General features: G+C 47.9%; 1 protein-coding gene across 5 annotated transcripts in view; it reads left to right on the top strand.

Annotated features, from left to right (window-relative positions):
• Window positions 1–20668, top strand: part of PPP2R2C (protein phosphatase 2 regulatory subunit Bgamma) — a 243092-nt gene that overhangs the window by 77187 nt on the left and 145237 nt on the right. The window contains exon 1 of one of the 5 annotated variants that reach the window (XM_003816468.5): window positions 14312–14767. The exons of 3 other annotated variants lie outside the window; for them this stretch is intronic. In XM_003816468.5, coding sequence (XP_003816516.1) covers window positions 14698–14767 — 70 coding nt within the window. In that variant the 5' untranslated portion in view covers window positions 14312–14697. Of the gene's footprint in view, window positions 1–14311; window positions 14844–20668 lie in introns of those variants that run through there. One more of the 5 variants, XM_008969528.5, reaches the window with a different exon arrangement.

Here is a 20668-nt window from a genome sequence, read left to right as displayed (position 1 = left end):
AAGGAGAAAGAAGGGAACAAAGGAAAATGGAATAAATGGAAAATGAATATCAAGATGAGAGATATAAACCTAATCATACCAATAATCATTTTGAGCAGCCATGGTCTAAATATCCCAATAAAAAGACATCAGATCAGATGAAAAGGCAAGACCCAAATATATGCTGCCTACATGCAACCCACTTGAAATATAAAGACAAGAGTTAAAAGTAAAACAATGAAAAAGATATATTGTGTTAACTAACACTAATCAAAGGAAAGCTGCAGTGGCTATATTAATCTCAAAGTAGATCTCACAGTAAAGAATATTACCAGGTTAAATAAAGTAATTTCATAATGATAAAGGGAACAATTAATTAAAAGTTATTGTTTATGCACCTAATCAGAGACATGAAGCAAAAATGATAGAACTGCAAGAAGCAATAGATGAATCTACAATTATAGTTGGAGGTTTCAATAACCTTCTCTTACTAATTGATGAAACATGTAAACAAAAAAAGTGTAAGAAAATAGAAGATATGAACAACACTATCAACAAACTGGACCTGGCTTATATCTGTAGAACATGCTACCCAACAACAGCAGAATAGATGTTCAAGTACACACCACCGAACATTCATCAAAATAGGCCATATTCTGGCCATGAAACAAGTCTCAATAAATGTAAAGGGACTCAAGTCACAAAAAGTGTGTTCTGTCCTAATAGAATTAAATTAGAAATCAGTAACAGAAAGAGCTCTGGAAAATCTCCAAATATTTGGAAACAATGAAACACATTTTATATAACCCATGTGTCCAAGAAAGGGAAATTAGAAAGTATTTTTACGTGAATGAAGATGAAAACACAGTGTATCAAAATCTATGAGATGTCACTAAAACAATACTTAGAGGGAAATTTACAGCACTAAACATGTATATTGGAATAGAAGAAAGTTCCTAATCAATGGCCTTGAGTTCCACCTTAAGAAACTAGGAAAAGGAGAGCAAATTAAACCCAAAGTAAGCAGAAGAGAGGAAATAGTAAGGACCAGAAGAGAAATTGGCTAAATATAAAATAAAAACAATAGAGAAAATAAATTAATCCAAAAGTTGGTTATTTATTGGTTAAAAAGTTATCTAAGATTTTTATGAGTAAAATCGATAAACCTCTTGCCAGGCTGACCAGGACACTAAGAGAGAAGATAAAATTGCCAGTATCAAGAATGAGAAGGTGACATTAGTATATATTCAGCAGTCATTAAAATAACAATAAGGGAAGATAATGAACAACTTTTTGCTAATAAATTCGACAACCTAGAGGGAATGGGTAAATTCCTGGAAAGACACAAATTACCAAAGCTTACTGAAGAAGAAATAGATATCCTGAGTAGTCCTATAACTATTGAGTAAATTGAATTTACAATTTAAAACCTTTCCACAAAGAAAACTCCAGGCCCAGATGATGTTACTGATGACTTTCAGTAAACATTTAAGGAGGAAATAATACTAATTCTACGTAAACTCTTCCAAAAATTTGAGAACACTTTCCAAATCATTCTGTGGGGCAGAGTTACCTTGATCTCAAAACCAGACAGACATTATGAAAAAAATCATGTCTTCATGTACATGAATTAAAAAATTATTAGTAAATTCAATCTAACAATACACAAAAAGGATAATACATCATAGCCAAGTGGGCTTATCCCAGGAATGCATGGTAGGTTTAACTTTCAAAAATTATCAATGTAATTTACCATATTAACAATCTATAAAAACCTATGCTATCATCTCAATAAACACAAAAAGGATTTGACAAAACCAACCTTTATTCTTGATAAAATTGATAAAATCTCTCAGGAAACTAGGAATAGAAGTGAAGTTCCTCTACTTGATAAAGAGCATCTATGAGAAAAACCTACAGGCTAAATGAAAGATTGAATGCTTTCTCCCTAAGATTGGGAGAAGGCAAAAATGTCTACTCTCAGCACACATTCTTCTCGACGTTATAGCTAGTGCAATAAAGCAAGAAAGAGAAAAAAAGATGTTCAGATTAGAAAAGAAGAAGTAAAACTGTCTTTATTCACAGATGACATGATTATTTATGTAGAAAATCCAAAGGTATCTACAAAAAAGCTACCAGAGTTAATAAATGAGTTTAACAAGTTTGCAAGGCACAAGCTCAATCAGAATAGAAGCTTAAAAACTACCAGTTATGATATGAGGTAGGAAGGAATACATCTGATAAAAGACATGAAAGACTTATGCACTGAAAATTATAAAACACTGATGATAGAAATTAAAGAAGACCTAAATGAGTGGAGAGATATACTATGGGAGTGGATTGGAAGACTCAATATTGTTAAGATGGCAGTTCTCCCCAAATTGATCTGAAATTCAACACAGTGTACACAATATCTGAACAGGTTTTTTTTTTTTAAGAAACTGAAAAACTCATTCTAAAATTCATATAGAAATACAAAGGACCTAGGATAGCCAAAACAACTTTGAAATAGAAGAATGAATTTGGAGGACTAACACGATCTGATTTCAAGATTTATTATAAAGCTTCAGTAATTTATACAAGTGATACTGGTGTCAAGATAGATTAACAGATCAAGGGAATGCAATACAGAGTCCAGAAATAGATGCATGCATATATGGCAGCTGACATAGCTGATTTTGAATAGAGACTCAAATGCACTTTAATGGAGAATATTTAGATAATGGGTGCTAAAACAATTGTATATGTGTAGAAAATGAACTTCAATCCATATTTTGTACCATATACAAATATTCAAAATGGATCATAGATCTCAATATAAACCCTAAATCTATAAAACTTCTAGAAGAGGAGGTGAAGAATTTTTTCTTAAAGGACCAGATAGTAAGTATTTTTGGCTTGTAGGCCATATGGACTCTGTTGTAATGATAGAACTCTGCTATGGTAGTATGAAAGAAGCCATAGAAAATACATGAATAGATATGGCTGTATTTTAGTAAAACTTTATATATAAAAATACGCAGCTGGTCTGCAAGCTGTAGTTTACCAATCCCTGTTGTTGAAGAAAACAGAGTAAAAACCTTTGTGACCTTCAGTTAGTCAAAAATATCTTAGATATGACACTGAAAGCAGGTTGCATAAAATTAAAAATTAATAAATTTGGCCTCATCAAAATTAAAAACATCTCCTTTTTGAAAGACACTTAAGAGAATGAAAAGACAAGCCCTAGACTGACAGAAATTCTCTGTAAAGCATGTGTCTGATAAATGGCTTGTATCTAGAATATATAAAGGATTCTCAAAACTCAATAGTAAGAAGGCAAACAACCCAATTAATAAGTGGACAAAATGTCTGAACAGACATTTCACCAAAAATGATATACAGATGGCAAATAAGCACATGAAAAGATGAGCAACATCATTAGTCACGGGGGTAATGCAAACTGAAACTACAATGAGATACTATTACATAACTGTTAGAATGGCTATCATTAAAAAGGCTGACTATACCAAATTTTGGTGAGGATATGGAGAAACTGGAACTCTTATATACTGCTGATGGGAACGTAAAATGATATAACCACTTTGGAAACTGTTTGGAGTATGATCTCTATAATAACACAAACTATTCTATAAAAACATAAAAAGTGGAAGTTCTTCAACTTATTTTGTGATGTTAGTACAAACTTGCTAGAAAATTGCAAGAAAAGAAAATTATTAATCAATATGACTTCTAAACATAGGTGCAAAACTCAAACTAAAAATATTAGCAAAACAAATATGGCTCTATCTATCATCTATCTATCAATCTATCAATCTATCTATCTATCTATCTATCTATCCATTTATCTATCAGTCATCTAATTACCATGTGAAGTTCACCCTAGGAATGTCAGGATAGTTAAAGACAAAAAATGTTAATTTACTTCTTTAATAGATTAAAGACTAAAGTCATATTATCTTATTAATAGATACTATGAAACAAAGCAAGCAGCCAAACAAAAAGCATCCACATTAGACAAATTTTAATACTTATTCTAAGGAAACGCTCTCAGAAAACTAGGAAAGGAATTTACTCAACCCGAGAAAGGGCATCTATCAAAACCTGATAGCAAACATCATTTTTCATGATGAAACTTTGAAATCATTGCTAGAACTAAGACAAAGAAACCTACCACCACTGCTGTTCGATACTGCCTTGCATTGGAACTAACTGGACTAGACAGCAAGTGGGTTAAGGACAGCAAGGAAAAGCCAAAATTGTGTTTAATTGCAGATGACATAATTGTCTACGTAGAAAATCCAAGAGAATCTGCTCTCAAACTATTAGAAGCATGTGACAGTTCAACAAAATTGCTGGACACAAGACAACATAGTGAAATCAATAGGCTTCCTACTGAACAACAGTACCAATTAGAACATATAAGAAGGGGCAAATCCTATTTACAGTAGCAGTAAAATCTATAAGACGCTTAAGAGAAAATCTAACAAAAGATGTACCAGCCCTTTTGGAGGTAGTATAGGAGAGTGGTTCAATGGTTCACAGCAGAGGATCCTAATCCAGATTGTCTGGCTTCAGGTCATGGCCCTACTGCTTCCTGGCTTGGGAAAATTACTTGATCACTTGGTGCCTCAGTTTCCTCATTTGTACAAGGGAGATAATAATAATATTCACCTCACAGGGAAGCTGGGAAGATTAATTGAGTTTAAAATATAAGGTGTTTAGAACAGTAGCTGGCACATATTAACTTCTATATAAATGGTTGTTATTGTTATGAAGAAAATTATAAAATTTAATTGAAGGACATGAAAGAAGAGCTGAATAAATACAGAGATAGACCATATCCATTGATGGGATGATTCAATATCAGAAAGATGTCTATTTTTTCCTGGTTAATTATAAGCTAATTGAAGTTTCAGTGAAAATCCCAACAGGATTTCCTTTTTACTTTTTTTTTTTTTTTTTTTTTTTTGAGACGGAGTCTCACTCTGTCACCCAGGCTGGAGTGCAGTGGTGCGATCTCGGCTCACTGCAGCCTCTGCCTCCCGGCTTCAAGCTATTCTTCTGCCTCAGCCTCCGGAGTAGCTGGGACTACAGGCACGTGCCACCATGCCTGGCTGATTTTTGTATTTTTAGTAGAGACGGGGTCTCATCATGTTGACCAGGCTTGTCTTGAACTCCTGACCTCAGGTGATCCACTTGCCTCAGCCTCCCAAAGTGTTGGGATTACAGGCGTGAGTTACCATGCCGGGCCCCAACAGGATTTTCAATGGGATCTGCAAAACTGAAAATTTGCATAGGAAAAACAAAAGTCCAAGAATAACCAAGACAATTTTGAAGAAAGGCAAAGACTGTGCCATTTGACCTACTTGATATTGACTTGTTATAAAGCTGTCTGTCTACGGCAGCGTAGTACTGCCACATGGGCCAGACAGAAAGACCAATGGAACAGAATAGAGAGTCCAGAAATAAAGGCACATGTATATGGGAACTTCATATAGAAAAGAAGTGGCATTTTAAATCAGTAGGAAAAGGATGGACTATTCAATGAATGATTTGGATATTATTTTCTTCATATGGAAAAATTATATAATTTGATCACTGCCTCACCCCAAACAGAAAAGCATACTGTAAATGAGGTAAATATACGTCCTAAAACAGAAAGGAAGGACATTCTGTTTACTACCTTTATAACTCAGCGGGTAGACAAGTATTGGTAAAACAGAACACAAAAGGCAAAATGCTTAAAAGATAAATATTGATACATTTCCTACATCAAAATGAATGACTTCTGTAGGACAAGAATACCATAAACAAAGTTAAGACAAAAACAGCAAATTAGAAGAGAATGTTTGCAACATAGAAACAGACAGAGGATAGGTTTGGAACACATATAAACAGCAGAGGATACAATTATATCAAAAGCTCTAGGAAGCCAATAAGGAGAAAGTCACACAATCCAATGGAGACATGGGCAATGGGAAAAGACAGGCGATTCATCGAAGAGGAAATTCAAATGGCCAAGTGGAAAGATTCCCAAGCACTAGGAATCAGGAAATGCAAAGTAAGCAATCATCACATACCCGTTCACCCATCAACTTCACATGAATTTAAGTCTATTCCAAGTGTCACTTGAGAATGTGAAACACTGCTGTAGGAGTGTAAATTGCTTCTCTATTTGGCAATGAGTAGGAAGTTAAATATGTATATATTCCAGTATGCATGACCCAGAAGGAATGTCACCAGTATGACTCAGTGGTCTCGCCCTCCACCTGTCCATCCTAGGAAACCTTTACACTGCAGGCTAAGTAAGTAACTAAGTAAAAGGATGTACCTGCAGTGTTGTTTGAAATCCAAAAAGGTTAGAAACAACCTAAATATTATGTGGGTGGGTGGACAGCAGGTAGAAGAAATAATACATTAATGGTATGCTCATAAATATCTAACAACCTGCTATCCAGGAAAAAAAGCCTTAATTTGGAGAATTTGCCAATTTCTGGGATGTAAATACTCTGCCATGGCTGATGTCTAGCTACCATCGTGACATCATCAAACACAGAGTTGGGAAAAGATATGCATGATCAGCTCTTGTGAGAAGGTTCTTGGGGCAAGCTCCGGCACCCCACTGATTGTTTTCTGCCAGCTTGCAAGATCAATGAAGAAACTAGGGTAGAGCTGAAAACATAATGCTTAGGAAAAAAAGCAGTTTGTAGTATGGTGTGATCAATATGATCAGGTTTATATAAATTTCTAAATTACATAAAATGGTACAATGCATGTATGTATGTTAAGGAATAGAACATAAATAGGAAGAAAGCACTACTTTGGGGATAGTGTTTGCCTCTGGAAAGAGAAAGGAAAGATGAGGACTAGGAAGGGATGTAAAGGAACTTCAGCCGTATCTCTGTGGTCTCATTTTTCAAATGAAAAGAACCGAAGCAAAGCTGGGCACTTTGGCTTGTGTGTGTAGTCCCAGCTACTTCAGTGGCTGAGGTGAGAGGATTGCTTGAGTCCAGGAATTAGAGACGGGCCTGGGCAACATAGTGAGACCCTGTGTCTAGAAAACATAAAATAAAAGTAAAAAAGAAAGCTGAAGCGAATATGTCAATGCTAATATTGATTCCTTTTGAATCAATATTCAAAAGGTAGGGGATTGTAATAATACATTTTAGTCCATTTAAAATATGTCACTAAAACAAATAAAATACAAAAAAATAAGGTCTGATCATGATTATGTAAAAACAAAACTCTACGTTGAAAAGGTCCTGGGATAACACACTCTAAAAGGTTTCTGGCAATTACTTTTGGACTCAGGACCATAACTTTTATATTTTCCTTTACTTCCAAATTTTCTGTCACAAGCAAGTGTTACTTGTGCAGGGGCAGAAATTCACTAACCTTGAGGGTGTTGGGCTGGATTATGGCTCTGGGCCCTTCCACACAGACTTTGTCTTCATTTGCTGGGTCTTGGCATATTTCAGAATTCCAAGACATTCTCCCTCCGTCCAGAGGCATGGCGACCTGGGTTGTGGGTGGGGTGGGTGGGCTTTCGTCTTATCATTTCACTGGAGGAAAGATCCATTGCGGCACTATTTGCCCAGCCTCTATGAGGTTGAAAGTGGTCGAACAAGCCAAGAGAGCCACCTGGAAGCTTGGTCCTGGGACCTGGGGGTCATGGAGGGGAATGCTGGCAGAGAAGCAGCTAGGTTAGGACAGCTAGCTGCTGTATTATACCAGCTGGTATATGGGCTGACTATACCAGCCCTGGAATCACAGACCTGGGTACATCTCTGGATTGCCACTTAGGAGCTGAGTAACTTGGGAGAAAGGTGCGGTTTGTTCATTTGTAAAGCGGGTCCTGTGGTTGGCTGTATTATAGTGCAACATATTAGCAGCCCCATCCTGGAGGGAGACTGTACCTGCACGCTCCGCTGAGGTCACGTGGCCATGTGACCCGCAGTGCCCTCCCTGCCCTTACTGAACTTGCATGTGGTGGTTTTGTGAATTGTTTGGGCCAGCGACGCTGTAGAGTGAGCTCACCGCCCCTGTCTCTCTCTGTTACCTCTGCACAAAGCCAGCCATGTGCAGCTCCATCAGCCGGGGTCCCGGGAAGAAGATAACAGGGGTCAGAGCTGTAGCCCACTCGAGATGCACACGCAGCAGGAGTGAGAAATAGCCTTGAAGCCGCTGCGTTTTGGAGGGTCATTCATGGCTGTGGTCTTCTAGTTCATTCCGGCTGAGGCAGAGCTGTCATGTGTTGAGGACAGAATGAAGTCACCTATGTGAAGTGCTCAGCCACCAGCTGGCAAAGGGGGAGGTAGCAGGCAGGTAGGTGAGGATGTGCTGCTGTCACCAACAACCCACAACTCTCAGTGACAAAACATATCACATGGGTGTTTCTCACTCACTCAGCACATCGAACAGGGGCCCTGTTATTTGTACTCAATTAAGGACTCGGGCTGATGGACAATCTATCTTGAGGAGTGCTATTCCAAGATCCTGAGTCAGGGAAAAAAAGAATTTGTCAAACCCTACAGAGGCCACTGAAGCTGCACTCAGAAGAGACGCTAGTCACTCACCTCACCTTGTACTCTGCAAAGCAAGTCTCATGACTACACCTAATATTAAAAGGGATGGGAAAGTGCGAATCTACCCCAGGCACAGAAGGAGGCGAGAAGCAGGATGTGTGTGGTCAGCACTAATGACCTCCCCTGTGGCCATTCAATAAATGCTAGCCGCTGCTAGAGTCACCATTAATCATGGCATTTAGGCTAATTCCAAATGGAGAAAAGGTGAGACGTAGGGATGGCATTGTCGGCGGGAGCATGAGTGTGTGCAGATGTAGAGTTTGGGAAGGGCAGCTGTCCAGGGAAGAAGCAACGGGGCACACAGGGAGCTGGCTGGAGACGCAGCTGGGGCCAGACTGTGAAGACCTTTGAGCTGAGATGTTGTCATATGGAGCTGGGAGCCTGGAAACATCTGAACCAGGAAGGGGAACACGGACCACATGAGGGAGGGGTGAGGCTCTGAATTCTGGCAGAGTGAGGAGGCTGGCTCGAGGAGGGGAAGGGCTGGAGAGCTCTGTGTGAGTGCATGTCGACAGGGCTGGAAGGAGGACAGGCTGTGGGGGGTGAAGGCGTGGGAGTCGGGATGACTCCAGTGCATCCTAAGTGCAGACAAAGAGGAGGTCCGTTTCCAGTTTTTTTTTTTTTTTTTTGAGACGGAGTCTCACTCTGTCGCCCAGGCTGGAGTGCAGTGCAGTGGTGCCATCTTGGCTCACTGCAAGCTCCGCCTCCCGGGTTCACACCCTTCTCCTGCCTCAGCCTCCTGAGTAGTTGGGACAACAGGCGCCCACCACCACGCCTGGCTAATTTTTTGTATTTTTAGTAGAGACGGGGTTTCACCGTGTTAGCCAGGATGGTCTCGATCTCCTGACCTTGTGATCCGCCCGCCTCAGCCTCCCAAAGTGCTGGGATTACAGGCATGAGGCACCGTGCCCAGCCTCCAGTTTTAAGAGAGGATGCTGGGTTTGGCGTTAGAGGTGATGAATGGCTAGAATCAAAATGACAATACCTCATTTAAGAAGGTTGTGGATCAACAGGGACAATCTTCTGTTACCTCTTTGGTAAACTGGTTGACGTGCATGACTAAAGCTAAACAAACAGACCCTATCACTCAGCAATTCCTAGAATTTTTTTTGAAGAGAATCTTGCTGTGTGGCCCAGGCTGGAGTGCAGTGTGGCACCATCCTGGCTCACTGCAACCCCTGTCTCCAAGGCTCAAGTGATCCTCAGCATCCCGAGTAGCTCGGACCACAAGCATGCACCACCATGCCTGGCTAATTTTTGCATTTTTTTAGTAGAGACGGGGTCTCCCATGTTGCCTCGGCTGGTCTTGAACTCCTGGGCTCAAGCAATCTGCCTGCCTCAGCCTCCCAGAGTGCTGGTGATATGAGCCGCTGCACCCAGCCAGTTCCCAGAATCGTGTACATGTGAATGCTGAGGCACAGAATTGTTGTTCATAATTAGCCTCCACACTGAACAAACAACCTATGTGCCCAACAACAGTGGGGTCAGCTGCAGTGTATTTCTACCATAGAATATTATACAACAATGAAAAATGAATAAATTACAGTTACATATATATAAATAACATGAGTGCCTCTCAGAAAAAAAACATTGTGCAAATGAAAGCAGTTATGAAAACATTCCTACCTTACAATTTACTAGTAAACTAGTAAAACTACAGTGTTAAAAGTCAAGATGGGGGTTATCTTTGGGGTGGTGTCTTAGTCAGTTTGGACTGCTAGAACAAAAATACTGTAGCCTGGACGGCATAAACCACAATCTATTTTTCACAGTAATGGAGGCTGGGAAGTCCAAGGTCAAAGTGCCGGCAGATCCTGTGTCTGATGAGGGCTTCCTGATTTGTGGATAGCCAACTTCTTGTTGTGTCCTCATATGACAGAGAGAGAGGGAGAGGGACAGAGAGGGGAAGCAAACTCTCTCACGTCTCTTCTTATAAGGCGGCTAATCCCATTATGAGGGCCCCACCCTTGGGACCTAATCACCTCTCAAAGACCCCACCTCCTAAAACTATCACATTAGGGGACAGGATTTCAATATATGAATTTTGGGAGTCAACAGCTGTTCAGTCCATGGAAGTGGAGAGAGAGGGGAGTGAGGGAGGCCTCGAGAGGTGGCTAGCGCCCTTTCCTGACTTGGTGGTTAGATGAGTGTTTACTTTGTGGTCGTTCTTCAAGCTGAACAGTTAACTTTTGTGCAGTCGGCTTGGGCTGCCATAATAAACAAGATAGGATAGGTGGCGTAAACAACAGAAATGTACTTCCTCCCAGTTCTGGAGGCTGGAAAGTCCAACATCAAGGTTCTGGCCAATCTGGTTCATGGTGAGGCCCCTTCCTGGTTTGCAGGCGGCCACTGTCTCGCCGTGTGCTCCCGTGAGCACCTGGGGAGAGAGTGGGCAAGCTCTTTGGTCTCTTCCTATAGGGGCACTAATCTCTCCATGAAGACCCCACCCTCATGGCCTTGTCTAACCCAAATCTCCCAAAGGCCCCACCTGCAAACATCATCACATTGGGGGTTAGGGCTTCAGCCTGTGCACTTGAGGGGACATGGTGCGGTGCACAGCGCACTTTCCATGCATGTTCTCTCTGTCAGTTACAACAAGTTGGGGGCACAGAAGCACAGGGAGACATAGCCTGGTGGGGCCGTCAGAAGGAGTGGAGCATGTAAACCTGCTGAGAAGTGGCAGCGAAAGGTGGTGCCACTGAAGTAAAGGGAGGCGCGTGGTCCACAGGGTGAGACTCACGAGAACTCAGCATAGAGAGAGGCCAGCATGCGTCCACTGGTTCCAGGAACAGGAAAGTCATTCTCATGCATGCCGTCTGACACAAGTTTCTTTTCTGGGGTGGGATGGATGGCAAGAAGCCAGGTTGGAGGGCACGGCAGTGAGTGAGGAGATGGCGAGTGTAGCTGTACCCTTTTGGCACTGTGGTTGTGAATGGCAGAAATGCAACGTGCTGGTGGCTGAAGGGACATGGAGTGAGGATAGCTTTTGAATGTGGAAGAGACCCAAGCAGGCTTACGCTGTGAGAAGCATCTGGAGAGATGCTGACAAATTTCACCTTATTGAGCTTTCCTCTACATTCACCTTTATAAAATGGCACCTCCTCCTCCCCGTTCCTTTCCATCTCCATCTCCATCCCCGCCTTCATCTCCATCTCCATCCCCATCTCCATCCCCGTTCATCTCCATCTCCATTCCCGCCTTCTCCTCTGCACCAGTCGTGGCCCACACAGTACATGCTCACTTTATGCTGTCCATCTCACCCCACTGGGAGGCCAGCTCCACGAGAGCAGAGCATTTCTCTATTCTGTCTTCCACACTACCCTAGTGCTGGGAACATGCCTGCACATAGTAGATGCTCAATAAACATTCCTCACGAATGAATGAAAGTACAGAGAGGAGTCTGTACAGAGAGGCTGGGGGTGGCAGGATCTGGAGCTCAGGCTCTGTCAGCAGGGGCAGGGCTGTGTGCAGATACAGATGAGGAAGTAGCAGATTGTGTGATTGAGTGGGGGTGGGGGGTGGGCAGGGGGCTGAGGGAGAGTCCTCAGTTGTGCTGGAGGGGGAGGGCTTCCAGGAAATGGAGGAGACAGTGTGGAGGAGCCCAGACACTGCTTGTGGTGGGGGTGGGGCAGGATGGGGTGGTGAGGGGTGAGGAGGGGATGGATGCAAGCCTTGGGGCCCAGTCAGGTTGGAAAGACCACCCACTGCAGGGTCCCCAGCATGGCTCAGAAGCTGATGAAAGGGATGATGTACTGTGTCAGGCCAGAGTGGGGCTGTTTTCATTGTAGTCCAGGACATCCCGGGAGATGAGGCTGATGCCAGCATAGGGTGGGTGTTTTGGCAGGATTGACAGATAGGGAGAGGGGACTTCTCCATGATCAGAGAGGGAGGCTGAGGAACATGCGGGAGGGTGGGCCTCAGCATGATAACAAGAGAGCTCCCAGGAGGCCTGACCCCTGCTGAGCAGGACTGGCCACCCCAACCCAGTGGGGCCACTCCTGCCATCACATCCACTTTACAGATGAGGTTGTGCCTGGGCCCCCTTGTGGTCAGGACTTGAACCCAGCCTGTCTTTCTCCCAGCATAGCCATTTTGCTGGCCCCAGCCAGAGAGGTGAGGGGGTGTGGACAGAGAGTGGGGGGCTGGCCTTAGGATGTGAGGTGGGGGGCATGTGAGCAGACAGGTGAGAGAGAGAGAGGAGAACATGCCAGGTGGGTGGGGGCCAATGTGGGTGTCGGTCACTTTCCTACGGGGTAGAAAGTGACAAAGAACAAGCACATCCTTCTGGCCCTTGCATTTACCTGGTCCTTGAATGGAGTCTGCACAGCTGGGAGATTTTGGCTTGTTCCACAGTGAAAAGGTAGAGGCTGGAACAGGGCAGGGCACTTGCCAAAGCAGGTGCTGGCAGGGCCCCAGGGCCTCTCCCCAGGCCAGCCCTTGCATGACACCCTGCAGAGTGCTGGTGGGGCTGCTGGGGGGGCTTTCATCTCCTCATAGGTCCATTCTGGGGATTTCAAAGGCACGGAAGCTGTAGCTTCAAAAACTCCCTCTCAATCTCCAAGAAATCTGAGATGGCATCACCTTCCCTCGTCTTTCCCACAGCCCCAGTCTCCCTGCCCCCAACACCTTTGGACTCTCCTACCTCCACTGCAGTTTGGGGAGCTGTCTGGAGTTCCCCCAAAACCAGTTGAAACAAGTGGAGGCCATTACAGACCAGCCCCCACCTGGAGCATGGTTCCACTAATGCCTTAGACCCCTGCAGCCCTGGTTACCCCACTGCACTTACCCCTCCCAGGCAAGCCACAGAGTCCCTCCCTTTCCAGGAAGGCTCTGTTGAGCTCCTAGGGAGGGCTGATGGTTCCTCACCCACACCTCTGAATCCCCACTGGGGCTTGTGCCCCGTGCAGGGGACTGTGATTCATTAGGCGGTGGGTCACGGTGGAGGAGGTGGCAGCTTGGCAAAACAGGAGGCAAATATTTTTTGAAGGCCCACTATGTGCCCGGCTGATTACCAGAGGGAGGTTCCTGTTTGGCAGAGCCCTGGGTTTGGAGGGGAGGGAGGGAAGGGAGGAGGGGGACGCATTTTCCAGCCTGGTTTTGGAGGTACCTAGCTCTGTATTTCTTTAACTTTCTCACTCGTCAGGAGAGGTGGGCATGAGGAGAGATCTCAGAGCCCTGCCTGGGGGAGGCCCAATCACCCCTCCAGCCATTTCATCCAGTTTTGCCTTGTCGGCTGCTGGACCCCCTCCACCAGCTTCTTCACATGTACTTAATGCTCCCAACGGGCCCCAGAACTTGAGCGACCCACCCTCTTCTACTAATGAAGGGAGACAGTGTCCTTCCCCTCCCCCGAGTCCCCATTCTCCAGGTGCGCCCTCTTCAACTGCGACCCCACTCCTTCCTTCCTAGTCCTTTCTGCCTTCTGCCTGCGAGGCTGCTCTCCTCCTGCCCCCTTCCCAGCACCCCCGCTCTTGGCCTTCTCTCCCATAACTGGAGCACCTGGGCACCCAAGGTACCCTCCCCCCAAGCTCAGCTGATCACCCTCTCCCCGCAAGCTGGCGGTCTCCTTCCTCCCTCCCCCGTGGCGCACCCAGCACCAAGGTGCCCACCGCGAGGGCCCGAGCACGGCGGTGCAGCCTCGGCTTGGGCGCCGGCTCCACCTGCAGGGCCGCGGGGGCGGAGAGCGGGCGGCGCGAGGGAGGGGCCTGCGACAGCGGCGGCGGCGGCGGCAGCCCCAGCCCGCGTAGCCCGGCTCGGCCCCGGCTTGGTCGGCGCAGCGCAGCGCCGCGCGCGTCCCCTCGCCGCCGTCGCCGCAGCCAGGCGCACCGGCACCAGGCCCCGCCGCCGGGCGCACGGACGCAGCGCGCACGGGCCGGCCGGGATGCGCGCCTGGGCCCCGGCCCGCCCGAACCCGCGGCCGCCGCCCGCCCACCGCGCGCTCGCTTGACCGCGGCGCCCGCCCCCGGCCGCCCCCGCCCGTCCCCCTGCCGCGATGCCCTCCCTTCGGGGCCCCGGCGGCCCGCGCCCCTGCTAGGCTGCGGCGGCATGGCCCGCGCGCCCGGCGCGACCTCTGCGGATTGCATCGGTGTGTGGCGGCGGGGCATGCCCAGAGCACCGGGCACGGCCTTCAATGGGCGAGGACACGGACACGCGGAAAATTAACCACAGCTTCCTGCGGGACCACAGCTATGTGACTGAAGGTAACGTACGTGTTGTCTGAGACCCCTCCGGCCGGCCGCGGCGTGGGGATGCCGTCGCACCGAATGCCCTCCGAAGGTTTGGACCGCGCGATGTGTGTCGTGTCCCCCCGCCCCACTCCACCCCACCCCATCCCACCCCACCCCACCCCATCCCATCCCACCCTGCCCGGGGCCCAGGAGGGAGGGAGCCCGAGGGTACCGGCCTCCGCTGCCCAGCGCCGGCACAGGGCAGCGCCCTCCTCCGCGCCGCCCTCCGGGAGGCAGCTTTCCTCTCCCAAGCCAGGTGGCATCCTGATTCGGCCCTGACCATAATTTTTTAAAAGGCCACGGCTGTGGCTAATCTGGTGAAGAAATCTCGGGGAAATTTAATGGTTTAAATCCTGGATTTGCCATTTCAGCCCTGCCCAAAGCCCGCAGAATTTTCTAGGCTGCCCTCTCCCTGGAGAAGAAGAGGGACCCAGGGGGGGAAAAAACATAATCCATTGCCAGATCCTCCTGGGAGGCCCGCCTGCCCGGGCCCCTCCCTGTCCTCCAGAGGCAGGGTCCCTGAGTGGGAGGGAGAAGGCGGCTGGTTTGGGGCTGGCCTTTTTATTCCTGGTGAGTTATATTGAGACAGGAGCAGCTGGGCTAACTGTCGGGATTTTCCAAAAAAGTGGGACATGCCATCCCAAACACGCCCTGTTTAAAATCCCCTAAGTTGGCCCTACAAGCCCAACCCCCACCCCCACCCTACCCCCGAGGCTGGTGGGTCAGGGCCCCTCTTTTACAGGCCTGGAACTTCCGGGGGCCCCCTGGTCTGCCTCGCTAGGGGAACAGTGGGGACAGCTTCCGTGCGCAGGCAGGGCCCGCGGAGTGACCCCGATGGAGGATGGGGACCGGGAGGTCTGGGCTCGGGGCCGCCTGTGCTGGAGCCCTGCCCGAGTGCGGGGACTGTCAGCCGCTAACCCACGGGCTGGCGGCCCGGCCGCAGAAGTGTGCGCGGATTCCCCGGGTGGGTGCCCCAGTGGGAGGGGCCCTGGGCACGGGTCCCGCGGGGCAGGTGCGCGTGGGTGCCTGTGTCAGGGAGACCGAGTGGGCCAGGCGGCGGAGACCGGGCTCCTGCGGCTGGGTCCGCCTCCTCGAAGCCTGGCTCTGCCGGAAATGAGGCCGAGCGGAGCCGGAGCCCCGCGGAGGCCGGGGGAGCGCAGCGCGAGCGCGGGCGCGGGCGGGCTCGGGGCGCCCTGGCCCGGGAGGCAGAGGCTGGGCGTGGGACCTGGGCGGAGGGAGGCTGCGGGGGCCGCGCCCGCTCCCGGCGGGAGAACCGCTGAGTCACGCACGCTTCGCCGCCGGGTGTGTGCGAGAGAGGGGCAGGGCTGCCCGGGCCTCCGGGCCGGTGGGGCCCTGACCCGGCCGCGGCTTTGGGAGGCCCGAGGAGCTGAGAGCGGCCCTTTGTCGCCTGCTTCGGCGAGGCTGAGTCGGGATCAGCGTGGGTCCGGGATGTGGTTTCTGCTCGCAGCCTGCAGCGACAGAGGGTTGGAGGAAGCCGCCGGGTTGCTGGCCCGTGCCTCGGTGGCCTGGCTCGGGCCGAGAGCGGATCTTGGCAGGTTGCCCCGCTGCTCCCAGGCTCGCTGTGGTCTGGCTTCCTGGAGCAAGCCTCTGTTTGCTCATCTCTACGTTGGGGATGACGGTGGGATGGGGCGCAGGGCTCGTTGTGGGACTAGGCGTAAAAAGCGCCATGGTGGACATTTTCAAACATTAATTCCCTCTGCACCCTGCCCGTCCCCTTTTCTTTCATAAATTCACCAGCCCTCAGCAGGGCACAGGAACGGGGACGGCACAGTTCTGGAGGTCAGAGCAGTGCTATCCAATCCTTCATCCAGACACGAGATATTTACCGAGCACCTGCTGCATGCCGGGCACTGTTTTATCCCTGGGGACTGGACAAAGACTCCCTGCCCTTGTGCGGCCTGAATTCTATCAGGGAGCTATGTGACCTTGAGGTCTGTCTTCTCACCAGGGCTCAGTCTCCCCATCTGTAAAATGGGAGTGAATCCTGCCTACAGGGTCTGGAGGTTTCTGTGAGGAGCAGGTGCAACGGTGTTGAAGGAGCCGTTCAGAGCTGTGCATTGCTAACGTGCAGCCAAAGGATGCTGAGCACCTGCTGTGTGCTGGGACCTCATACGAAGGCTCACCTACGCCTTATCCCCACCTTTAGATGAACAAACCAAGGCCTGGCCTTGTGCCTGGTCCAGACCGAGTGCCAGTGTGTGCAGGGCATAGGGCTCAGGTGCTGCGGATGCAGAGAGCAGGATTGGAACAAGAAACAATAATAATCATTACAATAGGTAGAATTCTGGCCTCCCTAATGAAAAACACACTTTCACACTGTTGCATCCTGACTATATTTCATGCTCAGAGCACAGGGAAGGTCACAGATTTGAATGTCAGAATGTCAGACTTGAATCATGTTAAAGTCCTGCCTCTGACTCCTGACTGCTGTGCAGCCTTGGACAAGTTACTACACCTTCCTGAGCTTCACTTTCCCTTTGTAAAGGGAGAAATAATAACGACCTTTCCTACAGGGTTGCTGGGATGATCAGTGATTTTGCTAATATCAAAAGTGCCCAGCACAGTGCTTGGGTTCTTGGAGGCATTGAACACATGGCATTGTTATTATTTATATGCCTTGCAACTGGAAGAGCCTGTGGGCAAACAGTGGATGCTAAAATTCAGTTTGCGAAAGAACCAGGTGCACAAACTCTTGTTCTACCTGTGGTTGAGTCTCCACTCCCCCACCACACCCCAGCTACTCTGATCTACCTCCTGTTCCTTGAGCAGGCCATTTTCTTTCTTGCTTCAGGGTGTTTGCAATGGCTGTTCCCTGGAATACCCACCTCCTGCCTTTCTCACCACTGACTCTTTCTCATCCTTTGGGCCCCATGTCCAATGTCATCTTTGCCCGTGGGAGCCCTGCTTGGGTTCCTGAGTCTCTTGTAAAATCTCAAACATCTTGGGAAGAGTTTAGGTTTTGTTAGTCATTCACATCTTGGTATGAATTCGTCAGAGCAGGTTGGATTTTTTTTTTTTTTTTTTTTGGTGGCAGGGCTGGGTGGCTTACTCTTGGCTGGGCTCAACTGCATTGAGGGTTATGGTGATGATTAGGTGTACCTGCAGGCCACCTGGGGGCACAGAGAACTTCGCATGAATGGGGTCAGGGTGTGGGGAGAGCAGTGCAGCTGATAGGGCCCTGGGCCCTGGACCCTGGAGGGTGCTAGGAAGTCTCCATCTAGTTAGACATTTCTCAAGAGCTGGATATGGTTCCAGGAAGGACTCTTCCTGGCTCTGTTCTTTCTCTTTTTGAGGCAGGCCCCAGTACTTAGCTTTAGAGTGAGTTGAATAAGCACTTCCAGACTAGACTGAACTTACAAAACCCATCCATCCTTCCTTTGCTTAGCACCATTTGCCAAGCACATCCTGCCCTGGGCAGCAGTGATGACCAAGACACAGGAGCTCAGCCAAGGGGAGGTGGTTGAGGCTGACCAGGTAGATCCTGGCAGTGACTGGGTCTTTCTGGGGAGCAACAGTCACTCTCATGTGCCTGACAGGTAAGGCACTTCCAGAGCACACTTTTCAGCTGAGGCCAGAGGCACAGCTTCCCCTTGTTTGAGCATCTCAGCCATCACACACTGTTGGGCACTCATGCTTTTTGTATCTGCATAAAGGATGTACCCATGTTTTCCTAACTCCCATCCCTGGATGTCCTGTGTGATTTCACAGTAGTCTGTTTATTCCCACAGAGTTGTCCTGATTTTATAGTTGAGGAAGTGAAGGGTGCTTGGGAATTGCTAAGGTCGTCATGGGGTCCTGAGGCTGTCTGAACGCAGCAGGCAGGCAGGTTTTCCTGCATGGAATTGTCTGCAGGTTTTGAACGGGTTGTGCCCTGGATACCATCTACTTTCTGCCCAGGAAACCACACTGAAGAGGGGATGCTGCTTGTGGGAGACTCAGCATTCAGTGAAACCTGCACCCTTATGGTGGACATTGCAGCTGATCTCCACAACAGTTAGTCTCTCTTCTTCCAAGGAGAACACATATGGTTCCTAGTAAGAGATCTCAGGCCATAGCTGGATCTGATCAGTGCAAGGATGATCTCATTCCCCTTGCAGTGACTGGTTCCAGAATGGATGTGGGAGTCAGTTCTGGAGGTTGAGTGGAAAGTAGGGAGAACCACAGGTAGTTGGTCCCTCTCTTGTGATGGGAACAGGGAAACCTTGTGGTGGCTGGCAGCCATCTGACACCATGAGGGGAGCAAGTCTTAGACCACCACCGTTGATGGCAGGGCAGAGAGTGAGTGAGATCCAGGACATTGAGGCCTGATGTCCAGGCCGCCTCTGAACTTCCAGTTACATGAGCTGTTACTTTTCCTTTTCGTTGTGCACTTTCAAGTCTCTGTTACTTGCAGCCCATAGCACCCCAACTCATATAGCCCTGACTGCTTATCAAGAAAACCAGGAGGCTGATCTGTAACCCACAGCTAAGACTCGAGATACATAAAACCCAGAGGGATTTTTGTTTGCTTTCTGTTTTGAGAACCCTCTTTCATTTCGCTCAAGTCAAGGTTGCCAATTTCAGGTTTTCCCTCCTCAGTCCTATTGAGGAGGTATTTTTGGTCAGATAAGAGAGCCTGAGATCTGGCATCGGGAGATCTGGGTTCCTGGTGGGGTCTGACCCTGGGTCTGTAATATTGGGCAGGTCACACGGTCTCTCTGAGCCTCAGTTTATTCTTAATAGATCAGTAAGTGATGATGTCTATTCTTTAGGGGCCAGAGTTAGACTAGCCCTCAGAACTGTCATCAGACTGGCTAGCCTAACTTCCACCCCAACCTATGGGGAAACTGAGGCTAAGAGGGGGGACATTAGTGGTGGCACAGAGGGAGATTAGGGAGAGTCAGCCTTTGACTTTTGAAAATCAAGATGTGGACTGTTCAGATTCTGTGTTCCTTTCGCTTCTGTTTGGAAACGCCACTTACATAAGCTTCCCTTGGGCTTCACAGCGAGTGTGGGCTCCATTTCAGTGCTGGGGTGCCCTCCATCAAATCACATCACTTTCTGAGCCTCAGTTTCCCTGCACTGCCTGGTGCCCTGGGTTGTCATGAGGCTGTAAGGAGCCAAGGGCATGTGGACTCTGAAGTTCTACACGTGTAAAAGGCGACTGCTGTCAATTTCCCCAAATTGTAGTGTAGGCTAGCTCCCACGCCCCTACTGTAAGCAATGGGCTCGTTTCTTTTTAATCAACCCGAACTTAAAGCTTGGCGCAGTCACAGAGCAGGGTTTTTCTCATTTTCTTTCTGGAAGATGAAAATCAAATTCTAATAAAATTTTTCCACTCCATCTCCTGACTGTTGTCATTTGCTACACTTTTTAGTGTTTATCCTTAAAGCTTGCAGAGCTAAGGGATGTTTGGTAAGAAGTGTTTAGGCCTTGAGACTGGAAGAGCCGCTGTATGAAGCGCTAGGCTCCATGGAGAGTGTGGTGGGGAGTAAGAGAAGGAGAGTGAACTCCTGTGAGTTCAGCAAGCAGAGGGACATACTCTCAGCAACTGGGGTATTTCCTTCCAGTCTTTTTTTAATGCCCATGTCTGTTTTTAATGAAAACTGTAATCTGTCTGTATCAACAATTTTGAAGGCTACTTTTCTAGTTTGGCATGAGATTATAGGAATTTTCCAGGGCTTTGCTCCAGGGCTGGCTTCATGGATATGCAACCTGTGTGGTCATCTAGGTCCCCACACTCAGAAGGACCTGTGCTTGGGTTCATGCTCTGCTGTTACTATCTTGAAATTTTTAAGAATTTCACTTTGGATCCTGTGTTTTGTAAGCGAAATCTGGTGGGACGGGGGAGCCTGGGAATGAGCAGAGGGGTAT

Source organism: Pan paniscus, chromosome 3 (genome assembly GCF_029289425.2).
Source record: "Pan paniscus chromosome 3, NHGRI_mPanPan1-v2.0_pri, whole genome shotgun sequence".
NCBI lineage: Eukaryota > Metazoa > Chordata > Mammalia > Primates > Hominidae > Pan > Pan paniscus.
The sequence above is the reverse complement of the archived record's forward strand: the minus strand, read 5'-3'. Positions and strand labels throughout refer to the sequence as shown.